The following is a 16,968-nucleotide window of genomic DNA, read 5'->3' as shown; positions in this document are numbered from 1 at the left end:
GTGAATTTTAGGAAGACTAGAGCCTACATCCCTGTTCTGATGGGAGACAGACAATGGCCCTGTCCCAAAAGAAGTAATGGCTAGAGGCTTAAGACCTAAGGAAGCATCCCTAGAAGAATTCAGAAGGTGGGTAAGAGGCACAGTTACCCCCAAACTGTGCCATATGTGGTGGCAGTGTGTGAATTGATAGTAAGTGCCAACAGCGGTGAAAGTAAGTACCGTAGAAGGGGAAAAAAAAAAAAAAGAAAACACACTGACAAGGATCTCATAGTCTTTTTGGGAAAAGAATAGTGACAAGATAGACAGAAAAATGAATAATGAACTACTGAAGAAAAATCTAGTTGAGATTTGCAAAGAGAGAAAGACGAGTTCTCAGGAGCTGACAAAAGCACAGCTAATTCATCTACTATATATGGAGGACCTGAAAAGAAACAATGGTCCACCCAGCTCAGTGGCAGAGAGTCCAGCAGGAGGGGAAAACCTTGGTTACAACTCCTGAAGGGAAGCAAGGAAGAGGACAATAGACCATACTGCACCCAAACCAAACCCACTACTTCTGCCAAGTTCCTGGAAAAATATATAGGTAGCGAAAAAAGTTGCAGAAAGAGAGACTGAACTTGAAAGCCCAGCTGCTTGCAGAACAAGAGTGGGAGACAGCTAACCCCAAAAAGCAGTGTCAGCACATGAGCCGGAAGAGAAAGGAGCATCACAGGAACTCAACAGGGACAGACTGTACCATCAAAACCCTATTCCAGTAGATGGAGACAGACCATATATACCTGGTCCAGGGGGAAGCTCTGACTCCGAACGATTTCCTTTCTTTAGAGAAGGGGAACACATGGATGTATTTTTAAATGCCTTTGAAATGAAGTGTGAATTGAAATAAGTGGGATGGGCAGACACACAGACAAGCTGTGGTGTCTGGTTCCACTACCAAAAGTGAAGGCCTTAGATCAGTGGTGGACAACCGCAGTTCGCCATTCCCGGCCACTGGGAGCTGCAGGCAGCCGTGTGAATATAAACTACCTGTCTGGTGGCCCACCAGCGGATTACCCTGACAGGCCACAGGTTGCCCACCACTGCCTTAGATGCTTTCACCCATATAGAGAGAGAGGGCTATAAAGATTACAAACTATGTAAAAAAGCCTAATTGCAAAAGTTTAAACTGACCTCCCCTGGCCTAAAATCATGGTTAATAGATGAAAGCCCTAGAAAGTTGTGTTTAGCAGAGAAACTGGCAGACCATTAGCCAATAGTCAGCCTGGGAGTCATGGAAAACTTAATAGGGATGGAACTGGATCACAGAGCATGGACTGGGCCCAAGCAGAGACCCATATTCAAGGGGGGAGGACCTGCTCCAAGGCAGAGAGGCCACCTCAGAGAAAATCCTGGGGAAGATGTGGAAAAGCAATGTCATAAGTGACAAACTGCAAGGGATTTCCCAATCTGACTACTGAGACCCAAAGCAGTCCTGCAAAGCCATCCTGCACTCCAAGCTTACAGTTAACCGGGCAACAATCTCCAGAGGGAGCAAGTTCAGTGGAACAGTTCACCCCATATGATGTGCATGCTGATGTGGCTACACCTCAAATCACTGCACCCATGTCCTGCTGACCCTCCTTGGTGCAGACCTATCCGGTTCCTAGTGGGAAAGGAAGGTGAAAATAAATGGAAAAAGATTCTGAGACCCCCGGGACCATAATTAAAACCCAAATAGTGAAAGCCTATGAAATGCTGAAAGGCTGTGAAATCTGGTTTAAAGTTCCTGGTGTAAAAGCCTCCACTCTACCTGCAGCACAGATTTCTGTGCAGCCCCAGGAAGGGTCAGGAGTATTGGTTGTAGGTGTCTGAAAGGATACTGTTTTTGGTCTGCTTCTTGGAAATTACACTAATTTTCAAACAAAGCCCACACCCCTTCTCCTTGTGAAAGTGACTTGCTTGTATCAGGTGCTGACAGCTATCTGTAATCATGCAGGTAAGGGTGTCAGTGACTATGCAAGTGGAGGGGCAGAGAGAAGGGGGAGGGGAGAGGAGTGTCAATTAACTCCTAACTGTAACATACAGGAAGCCCTGTTAAGCTCAAGTCACCTTCCCAGCACAGCCAAACAAATACCTGATACTAGGAGGTGGGGAGAGGAAGTCAAGCTGAATTCTCTGACACCTGGAGCCCAGGTGAGGGGGATCATTCTCTGCCCATCCATACCAGGGAGCCTGAGACAGAACAGAGCCTGGTGGTGGCTAAGTCTTTAGCTGCCTCAGCATCCCCACTTTCAGCTGAAGAGCTCTGCCGGAACTGTGTCACCCACCCAAGTAAAGTGTAAAACAGTTGTCTGGGACATTGCAAAGGTTACTACAGCCAGGACCTGGGGAGGGGAATTGTCTTTCCAGCGTCTGTGACTGCCCAATGATCTGTGAAAACGTAAGTGCTCTGAGCAAGGTGGAGGAGAAACCACTGCTCACCTCATCTCAGTGTAGGAACAGAAGGCCGACGCAGTAGAGTGAGGGATCGATTCTCTTCCTCCTCCCCCCCCCAGAGAATGAGGTTATACCACAGGAGTCCCCAGGCTTGATTTCTGAGGTGGTGAAGCAGATAAATGAATTTGGCTATGGGGGAGGATTGAAGATACTCTTGCCCAAGACTTGGGAAGCCTCAGCTGTTAAAAGCAGTATGTGGTTAAGAGCTACTTCATAGGGAGCCAGATCTAACCTAGTTCCCCCTTCTCTCCAAAGAATTGCTTTCTAGGCTATGCCAAAGAGGTGGAGGTGAGGAATGCCCAACCCATTATTGAAGCAGCTGACATTTTGAGGAACAAAGGGTTAGCATCTTGACTCCCTGAAAGCTACATAGGAGCTGGAAGTGTGAGGACCCAAGTCTCAAGTTCTCATCCAAAAGGTTTTGGGGTGACCAGGGTAAGCAGGAGTGCATGAAAGCTCCCCCTGCAGATCCATTCCATAGGTTCTAAAGAGAAAAAAAATACATGTGATGGTCATCAAATGGCATCAAAATACATGCATCTGTATGTGAATGATGTATGCCTGCTTGTTGTGAGAATGTTTATTATATAAGTAGGTGAAACATGAAATTGTAAGAGGTAATGGCAGACATACCATCCAGGAAACACGCCTGTGTGACCCACTAAGATGCTGGTCGGGCACCCTAGCAACCCTTTCTCTATGGTCATATCTGTCCCATCTCCCCCAACATAGGCATAACTTTGAGACTGTTTTATCAACTTTAAAAATGTTAACTACATTTTTGAGAGCCAGCCTTCAAAGCATTAACATTTCAAACTATTATACTGAGATGTTCCAAATGACATAGATCTATGAATATTTTAAAGACCTTTGTATCAGTAAGTGTGATATGTTCCTGGTTGAGTTTCCCAGGAGAGACCCAGGGACCGCTTTGTGCCAATTGGCAGAGGTCATTGGGGGTGGGGGGAGAAGGAGGTGGGCATACAGATTACTGGTCAGTAATCTCAGTGTCTGAGATCTACATATTTGGTCCCCATATAACATTATGTAAGGCCTCCAGCGAAAGCCTGTGTCATACTGGTCATCATAATCATTGTGAGATGTATGTTCAGAAAATATGTGAGGGGTTACGTATATATACACACTAAAAATTATGCTCTAAGTCTGAAAGTTAATGCAGATCACCGAAAGGTGATCCACGCACTGCCATCAGGCACCTGGAAAGAGGAAAGCTTCTCTCTCTTTGGCTGGTCATGTGCAAACTGAGTATTGTATGGTTCACAATGGACGCCCAATTATAGACTGAGCAAAATGCTAGTCAACAGATTGCAAGCACTGCAGTAAAAACAAAAACAGCAGGGGTTACCACATTTAGGATTAAAGACAAAGATTTTTTGGAACCACATCTGGGGAGCAGATCAAGCCCCAGTTATCCTTCACCAGGGGGAGCAGGCTGCCAGTGTGCTTGGCCTCATGAAAGAAGGGTCAGCCAACCTGGTCACACTGAGAAGGACTTTGGGTTAAGCAGTATCTTATTAGACAAGAAGGCATCTTGTTAGTTGAGTTTAGGCTTTAGAATGCATGTTATGATTTTCTCTTATGTGGAACCTTACATAGAAGAAGATTTGGAATATTTCTGTTTGCTACCATATGAATCTCTGTTTTTTGTTAAATAGACTTGTTTTTAAATAAAGAAAATACAAGTTTAAGTGCTATATATTGAGCAGAGCTTTGTTCTAAGGTGCAACTAGTAAGCTGTAGAGTACTGTTCCCCTGGGAACAGCAGGCCTGGTAATTCTGTGAGCGTCCAGGATAAGGGGCTGAGCACCAGAGGGAGATGCTTGGAGGACTCGGGGGTTGGAGTGTACTACTGCATGCTCGTGTGCACGACAGACAGTAGAGCCCACATGGGTTGAGAACACTTGTGTTGCCTGTGGCTGTCAGGGTCAAGCAGTTGATCCCTGGCAGACACAGCTTCCTCTCACTAAGGGCAGGTGGCAGCAAGGTGCCTAACAACCTTGGGTGACCCAGGAAGTGTCACATGATGGAATCTGGAATTACTAAGGGGTGATTAATGCAAAATCCCACTGCTGTTATGCAGATACCCAGCTGCTAAAGCTTTGCCACCTAAGGAAAGGGGCACTGACCAGTTTTACCTGTTTCAGGTGGCCTGGGAAACAAAGGCCCCAAAACCATGTAAAGCATCAGCCTGAGCTGACTAAGCAGCCCTGATTTTGATCCAACAAATGGACACAAACCTTTAACCAAGGGGGCAAACCCTACTCAAAGGGTTTGAAGGACTATGACCTACTACTTCCCCACATGGAAGTTGGGCGACATCTGGTAACCTGTGTTTAGACTGTATTGTTTTGTTACAGATTTTCTGTGTAACGGTTTTGTTCTAAAATAAATTTACTGTGCTCTGTGAAAACTGTTTGGCCACTGTCATTGCTCCTAAAGAAAGAGAGTGAACTGCAAGTGCAGAGCTAGGTCAGACCTGCTGGGATAACCACAGTGAATTGCAGGGGGACTGCAGCCTAAATTCCAGATCCGAGAGGATATGGTACAGGACCCTGCCCAGAGAGAGGTGACAGAAGCCTGAGACCTAAGGGGGCAGCCATGGAGCAGACCACAGAGTGGGTCTGAGGTGCTGTTACCCTGAAACTGTAACACTATATACTTAGAATGAATTGATATAGTGGGATAACAGCATTTCCCACTGCAATGCAGGAGACCTGGAAGCAACCTTATAATTCATGCTGAGGGAGTACACTAGGCACTCCAAGGAGGGATGATACTACTTCTTGACCCCTAAAACAACTTGAGAAGTTGTGCACCTGGACCACGTACCTGTTAGTCCACTAGAATATACTGAGTGTTGTCAAAGTAATCTGCACTGTACAAATACAAGCAGACACAAAAGGAGGAAGCTGCAGTAGTCAAGGTAAAACATAACCATTGCATGGAAAAGACATTCTGCAGTGGGAATACAGAAGGAAAGACAGATATCAGAGATAATGCAGAGGAAGAGCGAACAGATTGGTGAATAGCCTGGATGTGGGAGAAGAACCAAACATGACAAGCAAGTTTGGCCATAGGGAATACAGTGGAGTTGCCAACAGAGATGAGGAAGGGTGGATTCAATAGTGAATGAATGGAATATGCTAGAAACATATTGATGACTATTTTACTTTCTATTCAAGGAATATCACAAATTTTAGAAAAATATAATCTTAATTATCTGAACATCAGAGGGGCATTGAATACATTTGGAAATCTGAAGTACCTTTTGATGCAGTTAATAGAATTATTGAGCTTCAGATAATCAAGGTCGTATATAACATGAAAGAAAAGTGAATTGCTATCGGTTATTGGAACATTAGCATTGTATATTGCACTGTCACACTATAATGAAAGTAATTCACATGTGATGTTTGTTTTGTCCTATACAGCATCCCATGTGTCAAAAGGAAGAGTTGCTGGCTATTGGTCATGATATTGTCAGCTCTATATTCTCTTCTAACTCAGTGTCAGTCTTTTTCTAATGTGTACATTTCAATAAAGTGTAAAAACAGATCAGTCCATGAACAAGTAGACAACTGCAATAAAGTCTGCTCTATACTATAGGCTGAAGGAACACTCTTACAGATTAGCCTGAAAGAGTCAAAGAGCAGGTTAATGCTTTCATGACTGAAATCTCAATCTATCTTCATTTTCAGAGAAAGGGGAAGACAGATATTGTCTAAACACATGAATCAATATAATATGCATGCCTAACTGGGCACTGCCTGATAAAAATATTGGGGCAGATCATCATATAATGATGATCATAAATGTAATTATGAAAATATTTATACAAATCATAAATGATTACAGTATTTTATCAGTCACTTACCTGCTGCATATCCATTATATCATTATATCTTACAAGAGCAACTGGAATGGTTACATTTTGTACATCAGTCTTGTTACCTGAAGGAGAAGACTAAAACATAAAACCTATATAAGAGGACTTGATAGCATATTTGCAGAACACAACTCTATATGCAGATTATCCTCTGAATGCCAGTATTTATGTTCGCAAACAAAAATCAGCAGACATGATTCAAAGCTACAGAGAAAAACTCTCACACAGTTTAAGGAAAACTATGCTACACACACAGAAAGGCTGACATTATTGACCCAGAGATATTCTGGTAAATGTTTTATGCTTTTATGCAGATAATCAAAACCCAATAGTTTGACTCTGATAACCCACCTTTCAGAACAAGTTTAGCTCAGTTTTTTTTAAACTAACAATTATCAACGATAATCTACTATTAATATTGTATTTTGCTGTATTGAATGTATTTGCGCAAACTGCAAATATAAGTATAATGTACATAAAAAGATATCCAGTATTTTAAAAAGAGCAAGAAAAACAGGACATGCATGTCTGGCAAAGTGATAAGACATGATCTAAAATAACTGTTCTTATCTTTTAGTTGTTACTGTCAATTTTTTTCCTTTTGTTCTTCTGTATTAGTTGATATTTTTAGTGATTTTGTTTTCTGTAGCAATGATTGTGTACAGGTACTGGATTATATTAATGCTTAATAAAATGTAAAATTTTCACTTAAAAGATTATGCAACTAAAATTAGTAGAAAACAACAGAGGTCATTTTTCATTTAGTAGTTTGAGTATAACGAATAGGCAACCACAGAGGTCAAAATACAATAAATGCAACTAAGATAATGTCACTTTAATGAAGATTAAGCCATAGAATGTTAGAACTTACTAGACCAGTTTTACTGGCAATCAACAGCATTTTAGCACCATGACTTTGAGCAGTTCTCGCTTTATCCACAAATGAGCAGTTTCCCCTCATCACTACAACTGCCTTGTCCTTTATTACAAGAGTAGAAGGAACTTCAGAATTACTGCAGAACACTTTGGAGGTCAAGTTCTCCAAACTACTGGAAGCCTATAAAAATCAAAAGTTGTATAAAAGTTAAAACTAAAAATCAAAGATTAATTTCCAATATGGTTTCTCCCATTTATTTATCACACAAAAACATTTATTTACAGGGAGTAAATAGACCTACTAAGAAATATAATGGGATCGTTGACTCAGCAATGTGGATTCAAAATAGGAAATCAAACATTATTTACAGGGAGTAAATAGACCTACTAAGAAATATAATGGGATCGTTGACTCAGCAATGTGGATTCAAAATAGGAAATCAGTAGCAGGAGAGGAATAAACTTTCAGGGAATGTTCATGTGGAGTCATTGCAATACTAAGATCACAAAACCAATTTAAAAGTATAGCAATAAGCAACTAAGTATATTTGAGATTTCTGAACCAGTCTTAACTCCTTTACAGCCTATTCCAAGGCCAATGCTACTCTGTAAACTAGTCTTTAGAATATGTTATTATGAGCAACAGACAGCAACTCTCTAGAGAATCCAACTATGTCATACAAAAGTTTCACCAGCCAAAGAAACAGTGACTCTCATACATATCCAAACTCTGGTTCTATTGCAACACTCACATCAAGACAGTAGGCTAGCCCTAAAACAAAGTAGTAGTAGTTTAAATAATTTTTCCATATATTTAATTTTAGTTTTTAAAACTCTTTTTTAAAATAGGACTTAATAAATAAGTTGTTTTCTTTGGCTAGTCAAGTTATGTTTGGCCACAGTAGGTCCTTAACAGAAGCATGGCTGTTACACTTCCTCTGATTTTGTACTGAGTCAGCCTTGTTTATGAATCAAGGGAAAGAATATTTCTCTCAATTATTTCCAAACCTATAGCATTTACCAATCACATCAAGGGCAGCAAAAGGAAAGGAAAAAACCTCTTTAACATGTATATGTGGGATTTTTCTGATCTTAGCTCAAGGATAAGTTTTGACCAAGAGTAAGGCATGGCAATATAAATTCCAAATAATCATTAAAATACTGTTTCAACATATACATTTTAGTATTTTACGCAAATGCACATGCTGACCAATATTGGCAATCCTTGTTTTAAACAGATCAGGTTCCAAAATAAGGTGTATTCCATACAAAATCACTTCACTCAAAGTGTCTCCAAGAACACTTAATTGAAATAGTTTTAAAATCTAGTTTATTTTTCTCCATTTGTGACATTTATTTTTTTGAGATTCATTCAGTCTGGAAAACAACAAAAGTCAATTTTACTTTCATTTATAGCCATTTTAACTTTTTTTTGCCAGGAACTGAGTTGATACTAAAATATCAGCGTTACGAACACTTGGGGAGTAGGTGAGTGTTTAAATCTAAACATGATACTTTGCTGATTTTTATTTCTCTCAACTTTCATTAATGCATTTCAATATTAGGTTTTGAAAGTTTTTTTTTAAAACATAAAATTTGGTGTCTTAACAGCACGACAGTATCATTTTGGGTATTGTAGAAGTTGGGCTTACTCTTAAATATTCACAGTGCTAAATTTAAGAAAATTCTTTTTTTATGATTATTCTTGACAGAAGATAAGCAGTGGTACCAATTTAGAAGTTATCCTAATGAGAACACAGAACATAAGAACAGCCATACTGGGTCAGAGCAATGGTCCACCTAGCCCAGTATCCTGTCTTCTTACAGTGGCTAGTGACAGATACTTCTGAGGGAATGAACAGGGTAGGAAATCATCAAATGATCTATCCCCTATTGCCCATTCCCAGTGTCTGGTGAACAGAAGGTAGAGACACTCAGAGCATAGTGTTGCAGCCCTGCCCATCCTGGCTAATAGCCATTGATGGATCTATCCTCCAGGAACTTATCTAGTTCTTTTTTCTTCTCCAAGCTGAAATCCCAGTCTTTTTAATCTCTCCTCATACAAAAGCTGTTCTATACCCCTAATCATTTTAGTTGCCCTTCTCTGTTCCTTTTCCAATTCCAATATATCTTTTTTGAGATGAGGCAATCAGATTTGCATGCAGTATTCAAGATGCGGGTGTACCATCAATTTATATAGAGGCATTATGATATTTTCTGTCTTATCTATCCCTTTCCTAATGGTTCCTAATATTCTGTTAGCTTTTTTGACTGCCACTGCACATTGAGCAGATGTTTTCAGAGAACTATCCACGACTCCAAGATCTGTTTGACTGGTAACAGCTAATTTAAACCCCATCATTTTGTATGTATAGTTCAGATTATGTTTTCCAATGTGCATTACTTTGCTTTTATCAATACTGAATTTCATCTGCCATTTTGTTGCCCAGTCACCCAGTTTTTTGAGATCCCTTTGTAACTCTTTGAAGTCTGCTTTGGACTTAATGATCTTGAGTAATTTTGTATCATCTGCAAATTTTGCCATCTCATTGTTTCCCCTTTTTCAGATAATTTATGAATATGTTGAACAGTATTGGTCCCAGTATTGGTCCCCCTGGGGGATACCACTATTTACCTCTCTCCGTTATGAAACGGACCATTTATTCCTATCCTTGGTTTCCTATCTTTTAATCAGTTACTGATCCATGAGACCACCTTCCCTCTCATCCCATGACTGCTTAATTTGCTTAAAAGCCTTTGGTAAGGGACACGGTCAAAAGCTTTCTGAAAGTCTAAGTACACTATATCCACTGGATCACCTTTGTCCACATTTGTTGACTCCCTCAAAGAATTCTAATAGATGGGTGAGGCATGATTCTCTTTACAAAAGCCATATTGACTCTTGCCCAACAAATTGCGTTCACCTATGTGTCTGATCATTCTGTTCTTTACTACAGTTTCATCCAATTTGCCTGGTACTAAAGTTAGGCCTACCAGCCTGTAATCGCTGGGACTGCCTCTTGAACCTTTTTAAAAAATTGGTGGTCACATTTGCTATCCTCCTGGCATCTGGGACAGAAGCTGATTTACATGATAGGTTACATACCACAGATGTTAGTTCTGCAATTTCATAGTTGAGTTCCTTCAGAGCTCTGGGGGAATATCATCTGGTCCTGGTGAATTATTACTGTTTAATTTATCAATTTGTTCCAAAACCTCCTCAAATGACATCTCAGTCCAGGACAGTTCCTCAGATTTGTCACCTAAAAAGAATGGCCCAGGTATGGGAATCTCCCTCACATCTTCTGTAGTGAAGACTGATGCACAGAATATTTAGTTTCTCTGCAATTATTTTATCTTCCTTGAGTGCTCCTTTAACAACTCCATCATCCAGTGGCCCCACTGATTGTTTAGCAAGCTTCCTGCTTCTGATGTACTTAATTTTTTTTATGTTAGTTTTTGAGTCTTTGGCTAGTTGCTCTTCAAATTCTTTTTTGGCCTCCCTAATTATACCTTCAAACTTGACTTGCCAGAGTTTATGTGCCTTCCTATTTTCCTCAATAGGATTTAACTTCCAATTTTTAAAGGATGCCTTTTTGCCTCCTTCTCTGTTTAGCCATGGTGGCACTTGTTTAGTCCTCTTACTATGTTTCTTAATTTGGGGTATACATTTAACATGCATTGATTTTACACAGTACTTTCTACTAGAAATTCCATTTGATCCAAAATCGTTCTTGGTTTTCGTAATTCTTAGACAGCGTAGCTACATAACTACTTACAATGTTATCCAGGGTATTTGGAAGAGATACCCACGAAGGATTGTAACGTACGCAGTAGTCCTTTGTTAATGGGGGTATCCCATTTCCAGAAGCATGCAGGATTCCCTCCTGTGCATTTACCTACAATATGAAGTTTCTGCATTAGACAACACAGTTTACACTCTTGGTGGACAAATAATATTCTTCTAAATAAAAATAGGACAACTTAAAAGTTTCAATAACCAAAAAAAGAAATGGAACAGGTAACAAGATTAACCTTGACAGCTTGGTTTTGATTCTGTAATGCAGGTAGAACAGTGGAAAACTGATCAGAGTTTGCATGGCTAATCATAGCAAGGAAACAGTGATGCTCAAGTACATTTCAGATGCTGCATATTCCTTTTACAAACACACACATACACAGCTGTGAAGAGCAAGCTAAAGAGACAGAAACCTCCAGGAAAGCATTCTTAGATTAACAACCAAGATTTTACATTCCCTTTAAACTGGAAAAAAGGTTATTAAAAAACACAACTGATATAGCCAGCATAGGGTATGTGGTGTACAAATTTTTATTACAAGTCATGGGCCCCATCATAAATACCTTCTCTCATGGGCATAGTCCTCACTGGGAATGCTCATATAAATTTACTTTTGTGAGCAGGAGATGTATGATTAAGCCTTATGTTTTTCCTGGAGTTATAGCAATTCTAAAGATTCAGTCTTGACCTGGAAGTTTTGGTTTGCTGGTTGGTTTGGGGTTGGGGTTTTTTGGTAGGTTTTTTTTTTTTTTTGGTGGGATGGGAGAGAAGGGAGGAAACACACCACCCCCATATTTTATTTAAATTTTAAACTTAATTCTAAAAATTGTGGGAATACTTGGTTGCAGATTATTTTGGGCACCTGTAAATCAAAGTAGCTATATTTTATACAAGGTGCATTTGATTTAAATCACTAGTTAGGAAGATTTGATTTAATCATGGATTTCTACATAAAAGTGCATTCTTGTTGGTTGTTATAACCTTAATACATATTCTTCACAACTCAGAGATAGATGTAGGTTTCATTTTTAGAAAGTTCACACTATACATTTTTAAACAGTGAGTTATTTTGAAAACTTTTCAGATTTAGTTTTACAGCTATATTAGAAAATGAACGATTGTTTGGTTATTTCATTTACTAAATGTAATTGAAGCAGATATTTATGAAGTAATTGGGAGGTGAACTATCTCCAATTCAACAGGTTAATCATTAATATTTGGAGGATTTTCTTGCCATGCTGTATTAGGGGAACATCACTAGACAGACACTTAAATTGTTTTATTTAACTAAAACAATGTTATATATTCTGGATTTTTTTCTTCAACAGCAAACATATAATATTTTAACAAAATAAGCATATGAATTTTTGAATTTAGTTAAACATTCAAGTTTTTAAACTTTGAGAGAGAGATAAGGGATTGACTCTGTGTACACAAATTTGCAGAGTGACAATAGGGTTGAGGTCTTATTTATTTAAAAACATTTTTGCTGTTAACAAGCATGTTATCTCTGAAGACACAAATCCACAGTCTGAGAACTGCAAAACTAAGCATCTTTGACGGTATCTTCTAGACTGAGCACTGTGTCCCATTCGGTAGATAGAAAGATTATTTAGGTTAATCTATACAGAAGCCTCTGGAGCCCCATAAGATTGGGTTCCTAATCCATGGAAGTACTGGAACTCATTTACAAAATTTTTCTTAAACATTACATGAATATATTGTCTCATATGATGGGATTAGAATTTATAATCCCTATTCCATGATGAGATATCTTTGAGCTATATTGTATCTTAATTAAAACTATCTTTAGATAGAATTTTTTTGATAAAAATGCTTTTTGAGGAAAAAACCTATTTAAATAAAACCCATTTTTTTTTAAAAAAAAATCATTGAATTTTATCCACCCTGATTTTATAGGATTTTTAAAACAGGATTTTATGGTTTATACCATGATGTAATCCTTTTCTGTGTGTGCAGTCACAGAATTAAAGAAAAATGAAGATGCTAAAGGCTGAAAACTGATTTCTGAAAGTGCTCAGTAACCAAAAATTTCATAATAATTTTTCTGATATAGCACTTTTCACCTGTATTTCTCAAAGCGGGCCACTAACTGACAGAGGCAAAGAAGCACTCCAATTGTGGACAGATTATTGTATGGCAATTCCTATAATTATGTTTTTTAAAAATGTATATATTATTCACAATTCTTGCCAACAGTCTTTTGGCAAGATTGTTGGAGGGGCACATTAGAAGATGGATTCTGAAACTATATTTATTATAAATACTTAAAAGCCTTTTTTTTTTTTTAGTTAAATTCTTAATTTCCCAGTTTGATACATACTTGATTAAATACGAAACAAATGCAGACTCATAAAATAGTCAGGCATTATATGAATTTGTCCACAATAAAGGAAATATGTAACATTTATTTTCCATGTTCCAGATAAAGATCTATAATTTAAAAAAAAAATGATATCTAGAAGGTGTCTAATGAAAGAAAAGGTGTCATTTCTTGTTTCAGTTACGTGTTGCCAGAAGAAAGTAAAGTAATTGACTGGGAACTAAGGAAAATTATGCCATAATTTAAAGCTGGTCATCTTGACTCTTCTTGAAAGAAGCACTTACCTTAACATCAGGAATGAATTAATAGAACAAAAGGAGTCTGTGAGTGCTGTTGTAGGTTTTAGATTTCTTTTTGTTTTGTTTTGTTTTTTGTTATCCGTCAGGTATAGACTTAAGCGATATTAATAAGCAAGAGAGAGGTACGAAAAGAGAGGCTTGGAATTTGATGCCTGCCATGTATATAGGAAGTTCACTAATAGCTTGTTTTTCTCTGTGATCTTCTTTGAAATCTCCTTCCTTAGAGGTTTTTAAGGTCAGGCTTGACAAAGCCCTGGCTGGGATGATTTAACTGGGAATTGGTCCTGCTTTGAGCAGGGGGTTGGACTAGATGACCTTCTGGGGTCCCTTCCAACCCTGATATTCTATGATTCTATGATTGAAAGGCATTACCCATCTCCTATAACAAACAAGACCTTGGGATAAAAGGAGAAAAAAGCAAGAGGTGCTCTTGTGTAGTTGTTTCAGAGTTCTAGGTCCATCTGGTTTGAATGGCAAAAATTCTTACTAAGAGCAACCCATTTTATCAGGCTCCGAGAGTGAACATCTGCTCACCAAGCAAAGTGTGAAAATAGCCAGAGCCTGTTAGTATTTTAAATGTACAGTCCTTCAGTTATTAGATAAAGTTAAAGTTATTTAATGATTTATGATAAGCAAAAGAAATGCCAATCTTTACCTCTTAAACTAAGCCCATTCATCTAAAAATATAAACTGTTGGCAAGTAAAAGTCATGATATTGATCATCTTACTTCAAATGGAGACAGGATCGAGTCTGAGCAGCAAGAACTAGAGACTTTCACATTAGCCCCTTCCATTATTAGAACTTTCTTGTGTATGGATGAGAGAGGTATAAATAAACATGGTGTTATGAAAGCTGTAGTGTTAATTTTTCGTAAGTAGTAATTTTTTTTCTAAACAAGTGATCATTTGTTCTTCAACACTACATTACACAGCAGTAGCCATAGTTTGATTGTTAATGTGTACAGGCTCTAGGTGACAGCCAGTGTTTTAAGCATGTTGCATAATCCTACTAAGAGCATGTCAACACAACACTGTACTTGAAACACCAGCTATACTAATGTGCCCACTGTGAAGCTGATAAGTAGCAACAAGAGGGTTATTTATAAAAAGTTTCCTCTTGTGGAAGGAGGCCAATCAGCACTGACCTATGGATGGAATGGACCTCAGAAGATCAGTTGCGAGGTTAGGAAGCATCTGAAAGTTTGCTTATTTATCTGACATTTTTCTGACCTTTAGGGTACAGAGTTGGACTGGAAATACCCTTGACAATCCAGGCCCAGCTAGAAATACTACCAGGATGGCCTCTATCTTAATGTTTAAAGCAGATTTACTTCTGATCCTGGATAGAAACTGGAAAACCCAGAAGAACCAATCCACCTTTTTCAGACAGACATTTCAGATCTTCAACAAAACAAGCTGTGATTGAGTATGGTTCTGAAAGGAAGCAGAAGTTCCCAACAGGAGAGAAAGTGACTGGTTCTCATCACAATCAGTTCACCAGCTGGGATAGAAAGACACCTTTTGCACACTGCAGAATTGTCATATTAGCCCACACAAACAGTCCAACATCCAAACCCAGTCACAGCAGTCCACATGACTAGGACTCACCTCCACTACCACCTCATCACCCTACTCCACAGTCTTGCAATTGTGACCCCCCCCCCCCCACTCACACTGCAGAGTCCAAGACTGTGAACTCAGCCACCCTCCATGAGATACCAACCCACCTCTCCTCAACAAAACATCATGCCACACCCCTCCCCCAGGTCTACCACCCCACTCCACCCCCACACTGCATTTCCCCTCACAGCCCCGTGCTAGCCCTTGCCCTCCCACAGCTCCGTTCTCCCCCACAGGCCCCCGCCGCTCTTCCCACAGCCCCCCTGCTGGCCCTCACCCCCCCAGCTTCCCCCCCCCACAATCCCCTGCCAGCTCTCACCCCCCTCTTCCCCACAGCCCCGTGCCAGCCCTTGCCCCACAGCTCCACTCCTGCCCCCCCCCACCCGGTCCCAGTTCTCCCCCACAGCCCCTCCGCCCGGCTCACCCCCTAGTACCCTGCAGGCCCCGCCGACTGCCCCCCCCCCCCGACTATCACAGGGGCCGGCGGCCGGGCACGGCAGCCCCTTACCCGCGGGAGCAGCAGGGCCCAGAGAGCGGCCCACGACAGCCAGGCGCGCCTCATCCCGCTCATCCCCCTCCGCCCGCCGGGGCAGCAGCACCCGGCACCGCTTCGCCTCCACCAGCGGCCTTCCCGGACCCGCCACCGCCCGCGCACGGAGCCCGCACAGCGCCGCCAGCTGAGCTGCCCCCGAGCGCGCGGCACTTCCTCTTCAGCCGGCGCAGCGGGAGGGGGGGGAGGGGGCTGCCGCTGCCGGCGCGTGACAGCCCTTCGCCTGCTTCCGGGAGCACTGGGCGGCCGCCGCCTCCTGGGCCGGTTCCGTCCGGCTCTGACCGCGCCCGTCCCCGTAGCGTCGGGCTGCCCTGAGCATGCCTTCCCCGGCAGGGGAGCGAGGCCCCGCAGGGTCCGAGCCTCCCAACCCTGGACAAGCCTTTTAGGCGACGAGGGTGGGGATGACGGGGGAGGTCTTTGGTGAACCAGGAAAGAAGGGCAGGACTGTTGTCTCTGTTGCCCTCCAGCAAAGGGTTTGGCTGCTGCATTGCATTCCTAAGGCCCTGGACAAGGCCAGCCCCCCCCCATCCTGCTTGCTGCTGCCAAGGTGGCCCCTAGCTGGGCCCTAAAACGGGGCCCTCCCCAGTTGAGTGTCCCCGTCCCCCCGTCAGACAACTGCAGCATCCCTCTGGAGTGTTGCTGCTGCAGCGTTAAACAAGCAGCCCGTGGAACATGCAAAGGGCTCGTGTGATGGCTTCAGTTTATGTTGCTGAGCTTGCAGGTGGCCTTCACTGCCCCTCTCAAACACGTATGCACTCAGGCTGCGCTCCTTTCTGTACTACCGTCCACACTTTGCCCCCTTCTGGAGGCTCCTTTACTGCTGCCTCTATACTCTGCTCCTGTAACTAGGGGAATAGTTGATGTGCCTCCCACTTAGGGTGACCAGATAGCAAATGTGAAAAGTCGGGACAGGGGGTGTGGGGTAATAGCCTATATAAGAAAAAGACCCAAAAAAATCGGGACTGTCCCTATAAAATCGGGACATCTGGTCACCCTACTCCCACTCCACACCATAGCTCTGTCTCCCACTCTTTGATGCTTTTCTTAAAGTCCCAGCACTCAAGTAAGAACATGACATTCTCAACTTTTGTTTTTTAA

The 16,968-nt window shown here is 41.2% G+C and overlaps 1 protein-coding gene across 3 annotated transcripts in view; it reads right to left on the bottom strand.

Annotated features, from left to right (window-relative positions):
* Window positions 1–16,223, bottom strand: part of SPPL2A (signal peptide peptidase like 2A) — a 48,904-nt gene extending 32,681 nt beyond the window's left edge. The window contains exons 1-4 of one of the 3 annotated variants that reach the window (XM_073304013.1): window positions 15,829–16,223; window positions 11,038–11,157; window positions 7,254–7,439; window positions 6,371–6,460 (exon numbers count right to left, since the gene is read on the bottom strand). In XM_073304013.1, coding sequence (XP_073160114.1) covers window positions 6,371–6,460; window positions 7,254–7,439; window positions 11,038–11,157; window positions 15,829–15,891 — 459 coding nt within the window. In that variant the 5' untranslated portion in view covers window positions 15,892–16,223. The remainder of the gene's footprint in view (window positions 1–6,370; window positions 6,461–7,253; window positions 7,440–11,037; window positions 11,158–15,828) is intronic. The other 2 variants (XM_073304012.1, XM_073304015.1) reach the window with 2 other exon arrangements.
* Between the last annotated feature and the right edge of the window lie 745 nt (window positions 16,224–16,968).

The sequence above is a fragment of the Lepidochelys kempii genome, chromosome 10 (assembly GCF_965140265.1).
Source record: "Lepidochelys kempii isolate rLepKem1 chromosome 10, rLepKem1.hap2, whole genome shotgun sequence".
Taxonomy (NCBI): Eukaryota; Metazoa; Chordata; order Testudines; family Cheloniidae; genus Lepidochelys; species Lepidochelys kempii.
This window is presented reverse-complemented; position numbering and strand designations above follow the sequence as displayed.